The 19892-nt window shown below is 33.7% G+C and overlaps 1 protein-coding gene across 4 annotated transcripts in view; it reads left to right on the top strand.

Annotated features, from left to right (window-relative positions):
- AGO3 (Argonaute 3) overlaps positions 1-19892 on the top strand; it is a 312574-nt gene that overhangs the window by 266435 nt on the left and 26247 nt on the right. For 3 of the 4 annotated variants that reach the window (XM_070216338.1, XM_070216339.1, XM_070216340.1), the window contains one exon: positions 286-534. In XM_070216338.1, coding sequence (XP_070072439.1) covers positions 286-534 — 249 coding nt within the window. Of the gene's footprint in view, positions 1-285; positions 535-19892 lie in introns of those variants that run through there. The other variant, XR_011418941.1, reaches the window with a different exon arrangement.

The following is a 19892-nucleotide window of genomic DNA, read 5'->3' as shown; positions in this document are numbered from 1 at the left end:
CTTTTCGGCGTTCGCATTGCTGTTCCCTTCACTGGGATAAAACCAAAATAAATTAAATTAAATTAATGTTGCTAAACTAAAATCTTGCAAATATGAAAATTTTATTTTGTTACTTTGTAACAAATGGTTTCGGAAACCGCGTGTATTCCGGAGAACAGAATTTTTAAATTTTAAATTCTCTTAAAATATTTACGTAAATTCTTCTAGACTATTACCCCATTTTGTAACTATCTGTCCCCCATGTAAGTATTCTTGCTTCTATCAAAACCTTTTTCTTTTTTTTAGGGGAGTGATAATCAATTTGACAACCCGTTGCCAGGAACTATCGTTGATCAACATATAACCAGATTGAAAACGTATGATTTTTTCTTAGTTTCACAATTGGTGCGACAGGGCACAGTAACCCCCACTCATTTTGTTGTTTTACGGGATGACGCCAATTATGGACCGGACATTATTCAAAAGTTAAGCTACAAACTGTGTTTCCTATATTACAATTGGGCCGGTACTGTACGAATTCCAGCTTGTTGTATGGTAAGTACTTTTTCTATATTTTCATTGGTTAAAAGCACGCAAATGTAAAATAGAATATTGAAGATACATACAGTTGCGAAAAAAATAATAGCACCGCTTCGTCACAGGTTCTTAATATTAAACAAATATGTGGAAAACGGGGATTGTTATATAAGAAGTGTTTTTTATTATCTTGATTAGTATTCCACCTATTTGAAAAAATTGATACGGATATCGAAATATTGTCTACATATCATTTTTTCAGATTTTAAGAAAAAAAGTCCAAAAAAGGCCGAAAAAAATAATAGCACCACTTCCGTTTTCTTTAAATAAAACGGTACAATGCGCTAATATTCTTGTGTATAAAGGATATATTTTATGAGATTTGACTAAAACTAACTTTTCCTGATATCCAGACATCAAATCGATTACCATTTGGCAATACAAGGACATGTGGAAAATTTTCCAAGTCGGAAAAGAAAAATATTGAAAAAAGAAACATATTGGATAGAAAACGGTCATGAAACCCGGTTCGATTGGTTAGGTTTTTGATCATCTTCATTAAGAGTGGCATAAACTTTGAAGGATATCACAGAAAAACCGAGTCCTGGCCCATTTTTCCTTCCAAAATGTTATATCACAAAGCACAAAGAATCTTATCAGGGCCAAAGCTAAACTAAAACACGTGCTTAAAATAATAGCGAATATTTTAATAGTTGGATAATGTTTCAATAAACAACTATTATAAAACATGCACTTAAAAGAAACCTTTCCGAAATGCGAAACATATTTACAAGGGCATAGGGCGCATCAAAAAAACTTACAAATGAATGTCCGCAAACTTATGAGAATGTGTGAAGGCAAAGTTAAATTGGGTAAGAAGAAATCCTTTTTATAAGTCATGTGTCTTCTAAACACCTAAATTGACCAAAAACATGGTACCAAAACATCCATTTATTGAGCATGGACCTAGTATTAACATAGGCTTGTTTTTCCTTCTTGAAAAAGATCAATACGGATGGATACATCGTTCATGAATCATCCTATGATGTAAATAGTGATACGGTAGTAATTCGTAGCTTAAACTAAATACAAAATACTTCTTAAATGAATCTTTGACCAATAAAATCAGGCCAGGATCACGGTCAGGATAGCAAAAAAAGAGTTCGAAAGTACTCAGTAAGCAGTATACATTGACTTGTGTATTCGCTTGACCATAACACAACCAAAAATCTTCCAGTTTTTTTTTAAGACAGTTTATACAGTTAATATAAAACGTCTTAAATCATTTCCGAATAAATTTGAAAATATATCATGACTTTTGGGCCCCAATCCCTTTATAGGTAGGGCCCTGACTTGTTTAATCGATAGTAAGTCATTATATCCAAAAATCGCAAAAAATATTTACACTTTAAACTTAGATTTAATTGTTAGCTACCGCCAACTAAAGATTAAGTTACCCATTTGTAATTTTTCTACCTTTTATTCTATTTTTAGAGAAGTTGTGCTATTATTTTTTTCGTAGGTTTTTCCAGTTTTGCATAGATTTTCTTAAATAAGTCCAGAAACCTTTTATAAAGCTAAATTTTTTTTTCATATTCAAATTATGTTTAGTCTTACTATTTAAAAAGTTAAAAAAGTTAAAAAATGTGAGTAGGGTGACTAGTTAAAATTTTTTTGTGTTAGTGTCAGGGACCGAAAATAACAGTTATTTCAAATTTTCCTGACTATAAAAATCATCCACTTAGAAAAGTGCTACAAAAAAATCAAGAACACCAATGAGTTCCAAATTGGTCAAGTTATGCAAATCTGCAATGATTTTTATTTTGTGAGTTTTATTTTTAAAAATCAATGGTAATAATTATTTTTGAGTTTTATAAAAAAGTTTGAGTTTTAAAAAAAAAATAAAAGTCATCAATAACGATCATGTGTGAGTTTTATTTTATAAAACTCAAAATAAAACTCAATTCGCTTTTGCGGCCATTGTATTGGGAATTTAAATATGGTTTAAATTGGTTCTTGTTCGTTTGGCCATGTCGTTTTAGTACATTTAATAAAAAAAATTTTATTTTAACATTAAACTATTTTAAAAATTGATTTAAGGTGATAAATGGGCCTTTTTGTACAACTTTTTTGTAAATATTGGTTTTTATGGATCTGATAACTTTCGATTAAGTTGCAAGATCTTTTAAGTTTTTCGCAATACAAATTTAAGCTGGAAGAATTCACGAATTGTATTTGATCCGTTCTTTCATAAAATTATGACGGGAAAATATCATGATCATAATTGAGAATGCAGCAATATTTCAGTTATGTGACTGTTTTCACTATTCGCGATTCATTTGACCTAATGAATTCGCGTTTTTTTTTACCTTAAGAATTCGCGGATTCTCTTGACTTGAAGAATTCGATATGATTCATATGATTCTGATATTGTTAAAGTCGAATAATCCGCTTTACTTTACTTTACTTTTTACTTTATTCAAATCTTTTCCCAAAACGCCACGGGACTTGCTAATGCTTTAATTTTTCTTTCACAATTATTTGATATATAAATTATTATTCTAAGTTGAGCTATCACGCTCTAGAACTCATTGCAAAATATTCCCAATCCGTTTTATTGGATTTGATTTAATATACGTATCAAAGTCAAATAATAGAAAAGGCGAGATGGGTCGAAAATCGGATGGAATTCCCCGAAGTTTTCTTACCACTCAAGCTGAGAAAAAGGTATCAATATGTAAAATATGTAACGCGACGTTTTCGGGTAATTATGTTAGCAATTTAAAACGCCATTTGGAAAGTCGTCATCCAAGTGAGTATGGCTTGGAAATTTCTGAAGATAGCCACGGATGCCCGCAAAAGAAGATTAAGTTTTCTTCCTCGTTGAGCAAGGGCGAAGTTAAAGATGCGTGTGTGGAGCTAGTGACGACTGAAAAGTTGCCATTCTCGGTATTGGACTCAAACGGTTTTAGAGTCTTAACGGGGCACATATTTAAAGGACTGGATATGCCCGTTGCAAATTCTCGAAACATAATGACTTTGGTGGAGGACAAATATGAGAACCTCAAATTAAAATAAAACGGATTGGGAATATTTTGCAATGAGTACTAGAGCGTGATAGCTCAACTTAGAAAAATAATTTATATATCAAAAAATTGTGAAAGAAAAACAAGAAAGGAAGCTAGCTTCGGCCAGCCGAAGCTTATATACCCTTGCAGATCATTCCTATAAATTAACAAATCGCAAAAATGTTCAATTTTCTAATATTTCTCATTAATTTTCCGATCGTTCCTATGACAGCTATATGATATAGTCGTCCGATTTTGAGCAAATTTAAATTGAAATTCGGAAATTTTTTAAAGAGTCATATCCTAGAGTAGAAGATAATACAATAAAAACCAAAGAAGCTAGAATTTATTTCCTATTACTTTTCCATTAATTTACCGATCGTTCCTATGGCAGCTATATGATATAGTAGTCCGATTTTTTAAATAATTAATTCGAAATTCAGAAATATTAAAAAAATAACATCCCCAAAAGTAGAAGGTAATATTTCAAAAAACACCGAAGCTAGAATTTTTTAAAGTTTTTTTTTTCCGATTGTTCCTATGGGAGCTATAAGATATAGTTGTCCGATCCGGTCGGCTCCGACATATATACTACCTGCAATAGAAAGAAGACTTTTGCGAAAGTTTTGTCCCGATAGCTCAAAAACTGAGAGACTAGTTTGCGTAGAAACAGACAGACGGACATGGCTAGATCGACTCGTCTTCTGATGCTGATCAAGAATATATATACTTTATGGGGTCGGAAACGTCTCCTTCACTGCGTTGCAAACATCTGACTGAAATTATAATACCCTCTACAAGGGTATAAAAACACTTCCTTCTCCTTGTCATGCAGATTTTTTATTGATTGAGAATCATTTGACACGTTAGGGTGATCAAAAAGTTTTTCAAATATTGCGGTAGACAGCACACGCTTATTATTAAAACGTTCTTTCAGCATTGTCCAGGCAGTGTCGTAGTTAATTTCTGTTAACTCTAAATGCCTTACTAATCTTTCTGCTTCTCCAGACAGATTAGCCTTAAGATACCACATTTTTTGTATTTTTGGTATCGCTGATTCATGAACCATTTTATTAAAAATGTCATGGAATTGTTGCCATTTTAAATAGTTACCATCAAATTTTGGAATGGAAACTTTTGGCAATTGAATTGATGAAATCGAAGGTACCGCATGATTAGTGGCTATTGAAACTGTATCAGTTGATGGTTGGCAAAATTGTAGCATTGCCTTTTCAGCGGAGATAAATCGTTCCATACTGTAACCTGCCTTTTCAGGTTCGATACATAATTTATGGATTTCAAAATGCAGACTTTCAATTTGTTTCCATAAATTGTCGATTACCGTTTTATAGGTAAATTTATTGTCTGGACATATTTGATTCATAGTTCGAGACATCGAATCAAGAACCGCTGCTTGGTGTCTAATCAATTTTTTGATTTGTTCCACCTCATCAGACGTGGCCTCTAATGTCGGAAATTGCAGAATTTTAGCATTGAATTCTTCCATAGCCTTATGAACAATTAATTTCATCTGCTCATAATAATTCTTTTCGAAATATTCATGCAATACTGCAGCACCTTTAGATTCTTCAAGAATAGATTTATTTCCTTTTTCGAATGATTTCCACAGATCTTCAATTTGTCGTTTCCTATCTTCGAAATACGTAACCTTTTCTTTTCTTGTGTTAGAATCCTTTTTGATGTTTCTAAGCACAACTTGGATCTCTTCACCAATTTGGCTTTGAATGGCAATCAGTTTTTCAACCTCCATTTTTCCTTACTAACGTGTCTGACCCGTGGGAAGTTAATTTATTCGCTTTAATTTAGCTGGATACGCTTCTACTCGCAACCAATTTAGTGGTCAAAGACACGTAAGGTTTTTTTTGGATTAGAAAATATAGCCAATTATTTTATTTTTAAAATTTTTATTTTATTTAAACCATTTGTATATAAAATATTATATTTTTCAAATGTTTGATGTATTTCAAGAGTCGCCTTGTTGACTACTTGAAATTTAGATTTTAAATCGATGATTATCCTGGGAATCGCCAAGTTGACTCCAGTAAATCAGATTTATTTTTGAAGATATCTATAAAGAGTCGCCAGTTGACTACTTTAAATTTGAGATTTAAATCGACGATTATCCTGGGAATCGCCAAGTTGACTCCAGTAAATCGGATTTATTTTTTGAAGTTATGTATAAAGAGTCGCCAGTTGACTACTTTAAATTTGAGATTTAAATCGACGATTATCCTGGGAATCGCCAAGTTGACTCCAGTAAATCGGATTTATTTTTTGTTGTTAATAAAGTAAGAAGAATCGCCAAGTTGACTACTTCTACTTATAAATTGTTTAAATATTGGAGTCGCCAAGTTGACTTCCAATAATTTCGTAACAGATCGCCAAGTTGATAAGTTACTCCTTGAAACAATGTTCAAGTTGTTCGGGAAAACGGTCGGAGTTTTATTCGAGCCAGATTTCCCTAGTTATCTTTTCTGTTAATCAAATGATAAAAACAGATTTAAGACAACATAAAAAATCTAGATGATTCGATCGCCAAGTTGATCGAGAATCTGTCTAGTTCGTATGTGTTGAAATTAGTCGCCAAGTTGACTAGAATTTCATACACTGGTCGGGGTCACCAAAATGTTTGTAGAATTACTTTTTATTGTTTATAATTTTAGGTTGCCCCTAGAACATAATCTAGTGACAGTAGGCCGCTAAACCAACACTTGAATTGGGTTAACTCGGAGATGTTGAATACACAAGTATTGCTTGAGTACTGATTTTATTTGAGAATATCTGGGGTTTATATACATGATTTCAGAGTCAAGGGGGCCACCATGGCGAAGGTATCGCATGGGGGTTTGTTAGTTATAAATACATTGCATCACTTAGGTTCTAAGATATACAGAAATACAAAGTCATACAATTTGTCTCCCATGCAAGGGATTAATAGGCTAGGGTTAGTAAAAATAGAATGCTGGAACGGCAGGTAGCGGGGTTTGAGCTGGCGCTGGCTGTGACTGCTGTTGACATCTTAGGGACTCAAGTGCAGGCGCTAACAGCTTTAATTTTTCTTTCACAATTATTTGATATATAAATTATTATTCTAAGTTGAGCTATCACGCTCTAGTACTCAATGCAAAATATTCCCAATCCGTTTTATTTTAATTTGAGGTTCTCATATTTGTCCTCCACCAAAGTCATTATGTTTCGAGAATTTGCAACGGGCATATCCAGTCCTTTAAATATGTGCCCCGTTAAGACTCTAAAACCGTTTGAGTCCAATACCGAGAATGGCAACTTTCCAGTCGTCACTAGCTCCACACACGCATCTTTGACTCGCCCTTGCTCAACGAGGAAGAAAACTTAATCTTCTTTTGCAGGCATCCGTGGCTATCTTCAGAAATTTCCAAGCCATACTCACTTGGATGACGACTTTCCAAATGGCGTTTAAAATTGCTAACATAATTACCCGAAAACGGTGCGTTACATATTTTACATATTGATACCTTTTTCTCAGCATCAGTGGTAAAAAAAACTTCTCGGAATTCCATCCGATTTTCGACCCATCTCGCCTTTTCTATTACGACTTTGATACGTATCAAATAAAAACACCTCTTAACGAGGTAAAAAACTAGTGACAATCGCACCTTCAACGTACGAAAGTTCTGATATCAACTTTTGTGACGAAAAATGATTTTAGATGCGACTAAATAAGTACGCTACCTAAAATTTACTCGTTCGGCCCGCTTTAGCAAATATTTAATATCTACACGAAAGTTTTCTGTTGTAGCGTGCCGAACGAATAAATTTTAGGTAGCGTACTTATTTAGTCGCATCTAAAATAATTTTTCGTCACAAAAGGTGATATCAGAACTTTTGTACGTTGAAGGTGCGATCGTCACTAGTTTTTTACCTCGTTAAGAGGTGTTTTTATTTGATATCAGAAGTTTTTGTTTGTTTACTTTTGCTCTCATAGGTGCTAATATAAACATTTAAATTTAAATTGGTAATAAATCATAATTTTTAAACTGTTTTTCTGATATCACCTTTTGTGACGAAAAATTATTTTAGATGCGACTAAATAAGTACGCTACCTAAAATTTACTCGTTCGGCCCGCTTTAGCAAATATTTAATATCTACACGAAAGTTTTCTGTTGTAGCGTGCCGAACGAATAAATTTTAGGTAGCGTACTTATTTAGTCGCATCTAAAATAATTTTTCGTCACAAAAGGTGATATCAGAACTTTTGTACGTTGAAGGTGCGATCGTCACTAGTTTTTTACCTCGTTAAGAGGTGTTTTTATTTGATATCAGAAGTTTTTGTTTGTTTACATTTGCTCTCATAGGAGCTAATATATACATTTAAATTTAAATTGGTCAATCATAATTTGTAAGCCATTGTATTTAAACAAATTAAGTTAAAAAGGCGTTTAAGTATTTCAAAATACCTTTTAAACGAGGTATGGCACATGTCTGTACCTTTAGTAGTGTAGAACTTACAAACTAACGAAATTTAGCCATTTTTAGCTTTTTTTCCCGCTAAAGTAGCGGCTTTTTCCAAAAGTCGTAGAACAAAAGATTCCTATATGGAACTCTTAAGTGCAAATTTACTGATTCCATGACCCTAAAATACAGTTCGGATACCCTCACACAAAATTCAATACTCAGGGAGCGTTAGTAGTTCGAGCTTGCAAAAGTGGCTATTTTCGTATAAAAATAACTTTTAAACGTGACTTTTTACAGTAATGTGTGATATACCAAAATTTAAGGAATCTCAAGGGCTATACAGTTTAAAGTTTTAAAGAAAATCGTTAAAGCCGTTTTTGAGAAAAATTAAAAAAAAAGCTAAAAAAAAAGTTTTAAAAAATTGTCTTTTGTTCATATCTATTTAACTATTACATTTACAAATTGCATATAGAAGGCGTTTATAGCATTTAAAAATACCTTTCAAACGAGATGTGGCACAAGTCTGTAGCTTTAGTAGTATAGAAGTTGCGGTTTTCCGAATTTTAGCTATTTATAGCTGTTTTCCCGCTAAACTAGCGAGTTTTTCCAGAAGTGGTAGAACAAAAATTTTTTATATCGATGTGATGAACGTCATATCAAATTTTCAAAACTTAAAAAACATGTTTTGGACAAACTGACAAACAGAATTAAATTTTCATTTTGGAAAGACGAAGAAAATCTTATTTTGGCTACAACTTTTGAACGGAGCGACGGATTTTATATGACCCCTCATTCGACGGGTATTTTCAATAGGAACACAATTAAAACATTGCGAGGGGGCATTTATGCCCACCGGCTCCAACAGCTCCAAATTCCGAATTTTGCACTTTTTCACTTTCACCGCTCTCTCTCCCAAGCCAATTGATTTTCTTAAAGTCTTGGTATGCAATCCTTTAAGTTTTTGCAATACCTTTCGATTGGATTACTCATTACGATCGGACTATCACAGCAGATTTTCAATTTTGCGGCTATATAATAGTAGTCGCCTTTGCACACTCTCCTGGTGCGCTTCGTCACTACATGGACTGCCGTCCATAGTGATATTAAATCAAATCCAATAAAACGGATTGGGACTATTTTGCAATGAGTTCTAGAGCGTGATCAACTCAACTCAACTTAGAATAATAATTTATATATCAAATATATCAAATATCAAATGTGAAAGAAAAATTAAAGCATTAGCAAGTCCCGTGGCGTTTTGGGAAAAGATTTGAATTCTTCAGTCAAATGATTCGCGAATTCTTCAAGTAAAGCGGATTATTCGACTTTAACAATATCAGAATCATATGCATCATATCGAATTCTTCAAGTCAAGAGAATCCGCGAATTCTTAAGGTAAAAAAAAACGCGAATTCATTAGGTCAAATGAATCGCGAATAGTGAAAACAGTCACATAACTGAAATATTGCTGCATTCTCAATTATGACCATGATACTTTCCCGTCATAGTTTTATGAAAGAACGGATCTAATACAATTCGTGAATTCTTCCGGCTTAACTTTGTATTGCGAAAAACTTTAAAGATCTTGCAACTTAATCGAAAGTTATCAGATCCATAAAAACCAATATTTATCCGGCCTTCATAAAAAAGTTGCACAAAAAGGCCCATTTTTTACCTTAAATCAATTTTTAAAATAGTTTAATGTTAAAATAAAATTTTTTTTATTAAATGTACTAAAACGACATGGCCAAACGAACAAGAACCAATTTAAACCATATTTAAATTCCCAATACAATGGCCGCAAAAGCGAATTGAGTTTTATTTTGAGTTTTATAAAATAAAACTCACACATGATCGTTATTGATGATTTTTATTTTTTTTACTCATCATGATCATGAGTTTTAAAATAAAACTCAAAAAATAATTATTACCATTGATTTTTAAAAATAAAACTCACAAAATAAAAATCATTGCAGATTTGCATAACTTGACCAATTTGGAACTCATTGGTGTTCTTGATTTTTTTGTAGCACTTTTCTAAGTGGATGATTTTTATAGTCAGGAAAATTTGAAATAACTGTTATTTTCGGTCCCTGGAAAAATTACAACAACAAACCTTTAAAAACACAGGACTGCAATACTACTACTATTTTGACCGCAGCTGTATGCTTTTATGTTTTTTGACTATGTTTTCTAAAATTTGTTTCTTCCTTAAAAAAAATCCTAGAACTATTCTAAGTATGGGGTTCGAAAGATAAAGAGTGTATCTTATAAAACCATGAACCCGTTTGCCTCTGAGAGCTCCGGAAAGTTGGCCAATTTCAGCATTTTTCGAACTTTGAGGTCCTTTTGCTAAGAATCTTTGCGTTGAGGAACTTTTTGGAAAACGCAGTTTAACTTGGGAATTCGCAACGAATCCAAAAAAATCCATAGTGTAATTAGTGTTAAAATACCATTGTTTAATAAAGGAAGTCATATTGGGTTGAGTTGGAAAAGAGAAGTAGTTGGCTTTTTAAGGATCAAAACAATTCTAAGGTTAGAATTCGGTGTAGCAAAACAAAGATAGAGATACTAGATTTACCTGAACAAGGAATAATGACTTTGAGGTCAGATTGTACTGCTCGAACTGATGATAAAATATTAGTTGCTTAACACAGTATTCAGTTAGAAGGTCGGGGAACACTAGCTTTGACTTACATTGGAGATATTTGGAACCCACCCGCCATTAATTACCCATACGGACGGAATCAATCGCTTATCAAAGCAAATTCAATATATAAAAACTCACAAGCAAGAATTGATGGAATTAGACTTTCACCATTTAACTGGACATGCATCCCTAATTTTAGCAATTTTAATAATAATTATATTAACTGTATATTTTATAAGAAAAATAACCAGCGGTATGCTTAATATTTAAAGTTGTAAGGACAATAAATAAATGTTATAAAAATGTTTAATGTTATAAAATAAATAAATTTATTAAAATGGTAAAACGCAATAATTGCAAGCCGTGGAAAGGTGGCATAATTTTTATACAAAATAAAATATATTGAATTAATACAGTCCACTAATTATACCCGTTACTCGTAGAGTAAAAGGGTATATTGTATTCGTGCAAAAGTATGTAACAGCTAAAAGGAAGCGTTTCCGACCTTATAAAGTATATATATTCTTGATCAGGGTTACTAGCCGAGTCGATCTTGCCATGTCCGTCTGTCCGTCTGTATGAACGCTGAGATCTCAGAAACTACAAAAGCTAGAAGATTGAGATTTTCAACACATATTCTTTGGCTTCCTACGCAGCGCAAGTTTTTTTCAGCCACGCCCCTTCTAACGCCCACAATCGCCCACTAACGATTTTAAAATGGGTCCTGCACCCACATCTTTAAAGATTTCCGAGATTTCCGAAATTTTGTTGTGTATATTTATATCTATCGAAATGTAGAAGACATTTTTCTAATCGGACCATCCATTAAAAAGTTATACGCATTCAAAATTGTCAATATATATCTATCTCCCTCGCACTCCCTTTAGCTGAGTTACGATTATTAGTCGGGACACCAACCCGAGTACAGCGTTTGCACTCCCTTTAGCTGAGTGACGGGTATTAGATAGTCGGGACACCAACCCGACTATAGCGTTCTCTCTTGTTTTGTATTGCAATATTTTTGAGAATAAATAAAATAAATTGTAATTAACACATACACCTAATCTTGCCGGCCCTCGCCAGAATGTTCAGACGAACACTAGGTTAGGTTAGGACGGCTACCAGACTACAGCCTGGCACACTTAGACATCTGTGGGTCCATTGTGGTACTGTATGATCTCTACACTTTTGGGTCCCCTATCCGTTATGAGTCAGCCTTTAGGTTGGTTGATCAGCAAGTCCCCCATCCGGAGGATTTAATAAAAGAGCTTAAGTTATTAAGGTTAATCTCGGATATTTCGGTCAGGTCATTTAAGAAAGGATATCCTTCATTAAAATGTATTCATTTTCCCCATAACGCCTATTTTTGCTTAGTATTTGTAATATTTTTACGCAATTTTAACTATGAACGGTAATATTACATGTGACAAGTTTTGTAAATAAATAGTTCTAGTGAAAATGGTTTGCTGGCGAGACGAGGACATCAATTGTCTTATTGATGTTGTTTGAAATGCACCGTATATTTGGGATGCATCATCGCCAGATTAAAAAAAAAGCAAAAGAAACATTTATTCTGGGTAGCATTTGGAAAAAATGAAATTTTTGCGAGGGAACATGCTACCGAAGGTTTCGGTCAATACATTTAACCGAAGTGCTATTTCTGTAAGTATGCGTCTATATAAATAAGATATATTTATTGTGTATTGTAATTTTGTTCTAGATTTTTGATGGAGAAACCAGCAAAGAAAGAAGGGAGGATCATGAGCAGTTAATTGACACTACTTTTGCAGTAGATGGTGATGGCTCCTCCAATTCTGGGGTATCTTATTCGTACGGCTCTACACCACATGTACAACGTACCAAAAAGAAACACAAGCAGCCTAAAAACTCAATGCTTCAAGACGTGGTCGTACAAGCTAGCAAGTTAACTTCTGCTTTAACGCATCAAATTAATGAGGCAACTCCTCAGTCTTCCCAGTATCACTATTCAATGTACGTGAGTCAGTGTCTGGAGAATTATCATTGGAGGCAAGAAATGAAATTAATAACATTTTATTTAAATATGAGAATGAGCAACAACAAAGAAAATAAATGAATATATCACATTTTAAATGTATTCTTTATTTTGTAAATATTATAGAATTGTTTGCTCTATGAAAAATTCCTCCAATCCCTTTCGCACACACTCTCCAGTTCTAGTCGCTCTAGCTTGCCTGGCATCGCATTCCAGATCTGCGTAATTGGACCTTACAGCATACTCATGTTCATCTAATGAAAATGCAGCTCGTTCGTTGTTGCTTTCTATTGCATCTGATCTAAGATAATTATGAAGAGCTACGCATGCCAAAACGACTTTAGCTGCTTCAGTTGGTGTCCGGCACATTGGGGTGAAAAAGACTTGAAAACGATTTGCTAAAATTCCAAATGCACTTTCAACGACACGCCTATTTGTTGACAGCATATAATTAAAGTTATACTGGGCAGGTGTTAAATTTGTGTGAGAGTAGCGCTTTATCATGTAGTCGGTCAGACTAAAAGCATCGTCAGCTATAAAAGTAAAGGAAGATACTCTATCGGATTGTGATAGTGTCCTTGGCAGCGGTATATGGACTCGTTTGCCTTCTATGGCGTACTTTAGATCGGAATGTAACCAAACTCCTCCGTCTCCAACACGTCCGTTTACCCCAACATCCACATATATAAATCGGTTGTATGCGTCCGCTATGGCCATAAGAATGATTGAGTGATCTCCTTTATAGTTAAAGTAGGTGGACCCTGATGATTTCAAGGGTCGGATCTTACAATGTTTTTCTAAACTACAGAATTATGTATTGAGCAGAATGGAGGTAAGACATACCATCTATAGCGCCAATGCAATTTGGAAATCCCTATAATGTGTAAAAGTCATTGGCTATAATTTCCCAGTCTTTTGAATTTTGCGGAAACCTAAGATGCTGGTCTTTTAACACATTGTATATGACTGGAATAGTCTCCTTCAGAATTTTAGAAATGGTCGACTGGTGAATCCTGAAAGGCAACTGCAAACTATATTGCGACTCCCCTTAAATATAAATTGGATACTAGTGTAAATTCAAAATTAATGGCCCAACCAAACCTGTGGCTAGGTATCGTAGAGTCACTTGTAGGCGCTCCGCTGGTCCAATACAATTCCGCCAGCACGTATTTTTCTTTTGGATAAATGGCTTGACTTTTTCCAAAAGTTGTCCAAACTGATGTGGAGTCATCCGTAGGGTGAGGATGTATAAATTTTCATCTTCATCATTTATTTCGCGCATAAGCTTGTGGCTAAATCCTACACACCATATTCTATTTTATTATATCATCCAGTCGCAGTTTTCACATAATAAAGATTTTACCTTCTTCCTCCCTTTTCAATAGCCAGTTTGCAGAAAACATATTCCTTTTTTTTACGCGCTTTTAATAAATAAATTAAAACAATATTAATTTCTAATGTAAATAGGGCAGCCTTTTTCAGATCCATATTTACTTTATCAGCACTTTTCACATAGTATGCCCTGAAATTGTGTCTAGCGTCAATATTGAATCTACTAGAATCAATTTTTGTCGACTGCTCTGCTGCTAGCAGCAATAATTGTGCGGCGAATTCATGCTATTCCTGTCTCGCTCGCACTCATTTGAACTCCCATAAGGGAAAAATTGTTACAATAAATTGAGGATAAAATTAAATGTGTCATCCCAGCCTAAGTGTTTCAGTCTAATCCTGCATACGGCTGGGCAAGAACACCGTTCCACCGTTTCCTCTTCTTTCTCATTCCTACAGCTTCTACAAAATTCATTTTTTGGGGCTTTTAGCCTGCCGGCTTGTGCGCCAACGAGCCAATGGCCTGTGAAAACTGGAATTAGCATGCCGCACGGAGTGCGATGTTTACTTATTATTTATTTCAGGTCATGTCTGGTGAAAGGTTCGGCACTGCGGTGCGTTTTTGAATTGCTTTTTAAAAATTAGCTTGCACGTAGCCATAGGAATGCTAACTCGTCCGCTATACAGTTGCCTAAGATATCCCGGTGACCCGGAACCCATATGAGGCTGACAGTCTGCTATTGTTAGGGAGTTTTATTTTTATTTATTTATTTGATTTATTATCCCGTATGATGTAAGACTATGTCTTTTTGATTAACATCGGTCACTTTGTGGTAATTACAAAATTACTAAGGAACTAGAGGTACAATATCATTTAAAGAAACAATAATTATTTTGACATTTAGAAACAAATTCATTTTACAGAAGATTACATAGATGCTTAAAAAATAGGTAGAAAAAAAATAAAATTTAAAAAGGAAGAAGAAAATGTAAAACTAATAAAATTAAAGTTAAAATTTAAATTAGCTTGTGCCCTTCAAGTAACTTAAAAGAGTTTTTTTTAATTGCTTTAAAGCTTCATTTCGTATGCATTTTAAGTGGTTTGGGAGGTCATTCCAATAGCGAACGGCCTGAATAAAAAAGTGATTTTCGGTCATCGCAAGTTTTAATCTTTTGCTGACAATGTTGTTTGTTCTGGCCGAAGAAGCCAATTGCAATTCTTCATGTAGGTATTTTGGCTCTTTTCTGGCTAGGAGTTTATGCAGAAATAGCAAGGTTTTCAATTTAATCCACGACTCAAAGCTTAGATGGAAAATTTTTTTAGCATGACTTTTTATGTGATTCCTACGGTCTACATTAAAAACATGTCGCGCAATGGAGTTGAAGGCAACTTGTAGCTTTCGCATGCTTGTGGCGTTGCATGATCCGAATATTTCTATTCCGTAGATCAATATTGGGATAATGCAGGTTTCCGCCACTAGCATCCTAATATTTTTCGGAATTAGTTTTTAGGTTAAAGATAATTGCCTGAGTACGATCGTACGCCGTACGATTTCCCAACGGCTTTAGTGACATGGTCATCCCAAGTTGAAGTGGAGTTAAATTCTATTCCTAGGTTTGTGGCTCGCTCAACAAAGTCTATTTCAACATTTTTTACCTGGATCTAAGATTAATTGATTTTTTATATATTAATAGGCATTTGGACTTGGCTGGATTGAGTCTTAGCCCGTTTGCATCAGCCCAATTATTTATTTGTTTAATCTCATTGTTGCTAATTCCGATACACTCACTAATTTGACTTAGCGGACGACTGACATATAATCTGACATCATCTGCATAAAGGTGCACATCACATATAGAAATACATTTAGGGAGGTCATTTACATATAACGAGAAAAGAAGCGGACCTAAAACTGAGCCTTTTGGTACTCCCTGTGTAAGGGGTAGAAAAGATGACTTAAGCGACCCGGAGACCACGGCCTGGAACCTGTAGGAAAGATATGTTCGGATGAGGCTTACTGCACTTGCTGAGAAATTATGCGAATCTTTGTACAGAGAATTTCATGATTTATCGAGTTAAAAGCTTTGCTAAAGTCAAGAAGTGTTAAAAGGGTTACTTTACTGTCATCAATATTTTGGCGTATATCTTCGGATATCTTTAAAATGGCAGTTGTACAACTTCTGTGCTTCTTAAAACCTGATTGCTTACAACTAAGAAGTTGATTGTTTTCCAGGAAAGTTTGCATCTGGGGAGCAACTAGCTGCTCAAAGGACTTCGCTAAGAAGGGCAATATGGATATTGGTCAAAATCATTTTTTTGATTTCGGGATATGCAGAATTTTTGCGATTTTCCAACAATCAGGAAACATTGAGGTGGTAAACACAGCATTAAAGATGTGGGTAATATGACAAATTAATTTCGAGAGCAACATTTCTATGAACTTGGGACTAACGTTATCTAGGCCTTCGGCGTTTGATTTTACTTTAAGTATATTGTACGATCTGAAGTTGCCACGAGATATTTCAGTTAGTTGTTTTAAGTATAAATGAACACAAAATATATCCGATGACCAACAGGCCAATATTGTTCTTTATTATTTGAGTTTCAGATTGAGAGTGCTCGCTTACAATAGGTATTTTGCGGCTGAGCTGTCGGCTTACGCCGGCAGCGGTCAGCAGCGGCTACATGTATATAAGAACAATATATATGAATATCTATGCTCACACATAAGGCTAAGAGCGCGAGAGAAGTTGTATACACATGTACTGTATATATGTGCACTCAGGCAGTGGGAATATGCTGACACTTGCATTTCCCATGTTAAGCTCTGAGGCATGATCATATTTCGGCTGGCCACTTGAGTTTGATGGCCGGGACTTTTTATATATTTTAGTACACTGTTGCACAATGTTAGTATTGGTACAGTGGGTATTCGATACACAATACATGCATATTACATCTCCCTCCTTTTGAAAAATAACGTAATATTATGAAGTTATTTTAATAGGAATATAGATATATATGTATAAAAATTGTAAGTGTAGTAAAATAAAATTATTTTCTAGTCATAAAATGTATGTTTGAAAATATTTATTAAAAAAATTAAAAAAATTTTTCTTTTTTTTTTTTTGATAATATATATTTTAGAATTTAAAAATTGTTAAAAATTGTTTTGTATAAAAAAATATAAAAATTGGAAAATATAGATAAAATATATTTTTTTTGTTTTTTTATTATATATTTGTAAAAAAAAATTTTTTTTTTATCGAATCAGAAAATGTTGATTTATTATTATTGTATTTAAAACCTATGATAATTATTTTTATTAATAAAATAATATGAAAATTGGATGAATATAAAATTTTTTTTTTTTTTGTTTCGGTTGATCAGGCCGTTTTTTTTTTTTTTTTTATACGGATGTTAATGTCTATAAATTTTTAACCTGTTTTTATTTACTACTTGGAAGTTCTTTTTTCCTGTATCTATTTTAATGTTATTTCTATCTTCTACATTTATAACTTTGTATGGTCCTAAATATCTATTTTCTAGCTTATGAGCTGTTTCATTTTTTAGCATAACTAAATCTCCTATTTCTAATTGTATATCATTAATTTGTTTGTCATATTCAGATTTTCTTTTTACTTTTTCTTTTTCTATTAACTGTTTGGCTCTGTTTTGTGCCATTTGCAATCTGAATTTAAATTCTTTTGCATAGTCATCTATATTATAGACTGGTTCGACTACAGTTGATTTGTCAAATTCTTGGAATTGTTTTGGCATTTTTCCATAAACTAGTTCGTAAGGACAGTATTCATGGACTGTCGAAGGTGTAGTATTGAAACAATAGGTAAAATAATTCAACCATATATCCCAATCATTTTTATCAATTGAAATATACGAACGAATGTATTCATTGAATGTTCGATGGCTTCGTTCTATTGTTCCTAAAGTCTGGTGGTGATAAGCTGTGGATTGTATATTACTTATTTTCATATACTTGCATAAGTCTTGTATTAGTTCATTTTGTATTCAGTACCTTTATCCGTTATGAACGTCTTCATAGGACCGTACTTGAGTACAAAGGATTCAAATATTGCTTTAGCAACTGTTTTTGCGCTTTTATCTGCAACTGGTACAGTAACAAGATATTTGGTGAGGTCACAGATTATAGTGACTGCGTATTCATTGCCATTTTTCGTACGAGGTAATGGTCCAATGGTGTCTATAAGAACAGTGTCAAAAGCTTTGTCAGGGGTGTTTGTTAAAATCATTGGTGCTTTTGTATGTGTTGTTGTTTTTGCTTTTTGGCATTTCATACATGTTTTTACATATTTTGTTATTGTTTTAGTCATTTGGGGCCAATAGTATAATTTTTTGATTTTTAACAGGGTACGCGTAATTCCTGTGTGGCCTCCTTCGATTGGATCGTCATGGTATTTTGACAGGATTGCATTTATAAGATTTGTATCTTTTTTGTCTATTTGGGTCACTTTTGTTAGTAGCGCTACTTTTTGAGTGATACATATTCGAAAATTTGTTCACTTGGTGACACCTGTAAATTAACAATTTTTTGTAAACTGGCTTCTGAATTAAGCCTTTGAAAAAATTGAGCTAGGTCAAGATTCTCATTAGAATACAAATCATTAATTGGAAATTGTGAAATAATTATTTTTCCTTGTTTAAATAAACATTTGGAATGATTTATTTTTAGTTTCACGAATTTCTTTACATCGTTATTACTAACGACTTTATAGACATTGGGCTCTTTTATATTTTTATTGGGCTCCTTTATCATTTGATAAGGTTCCTTTATATTTGTATGCAATTTTTTGTTTTCATCTGGCCAGATGTTTTCCTGTCTTTTTGATGATCTAGTTTGTACCATCAATATGTTTCTATTTATTTCTTTTAGTTCGTCTATATTTATGCGGGATAATGCATCCGCTACGTGATTGTCTTTCCCCTTAAGATATTCTACGGTAAAGTCGTATTCTTCCAAATCGAGTCTCATGCGAGTTAATTTTGAACTTGGGTTAGTCATTGAGAACAAATATGTTAGTGGTCTATGATCTGTTTTAACTGTGAAATGTTTGCCATAAATATATGGACGAAAATGGTTTATTGCCCAGTGAATAGCTGCTAATTCTTGTTCTGTTGTGTTTTTATTACTTTCTCCCTTTGTGAATGATCTTGATGCGTATGCAACTGGTAGTGGTGTTTCATTATAGTTTTGACTTAAAACCGCTCCGCATGCTTTTTTGCTTGCATCGGTTGTTATACAAAATTCTTTATCAAAATCGGGGTATTGTAGTAATGTGGGTTTCATCAGTTGGACTTTCAGATAATCAAATGCCTTTTGACATTCATCTGTCCATTCGAATTTTACATTCTTTTTGCACAGTCTTGTTATATGACGTGAGTAGTCGGAGAAATTTTTAATAAAACGCCTGTAGTAATTACAAAATGCTACGAATCTTCTAGCGCTGTCTGCGTCGGTTGGGACTGGGTATTTTTCTATAACGCTGTATTTTTTACTGTCTGGTAGAATACCTTTGTCAGTGCACTTGTGACCTAGGAAGGTTACTTCATGCCTGAAAAATGAACACTTTTCGGGGTGTAATTTAAGGTTGTGCTTTCTACATAAATCAAAAACGTTTGTAAGGTTTTTAATCATGTGTTTTTCAGAACATCCGATGACAATTAGGTCATCCATGTACAAGAATGCTTGAGAAGGTTCAATGCCTGAAAATGCGATTGTCATCATCCTTTGAAAAGAGTTAGGTGCTATTTTTAAACCGTAAGGTAATCTAGTGAAACGATAAGAGCCATTACTGGTGGAAAAGGACGTTATATTTCTA

Source organism: Drosophila takahashii, chromosome 3R (assembly GCF_030179915.1).
Source record: "Drosophila takahashii strain IR98-3 E-12201 chromosome 3R, DtakHiC1v2, whole genome shotgun sequence".
Taxonomy (NCBI): domain Eukaryota; kingdom Metazoa; phylum Arthropoda; class Insecta; order Diptera; family Drosophilidae; genus Drosophila; species Drosophila takahashii.
Note: the sequence above shows the minus strand (reverse complement) of the source record. Positions and strands in the feature narration are given on the sequence as shown.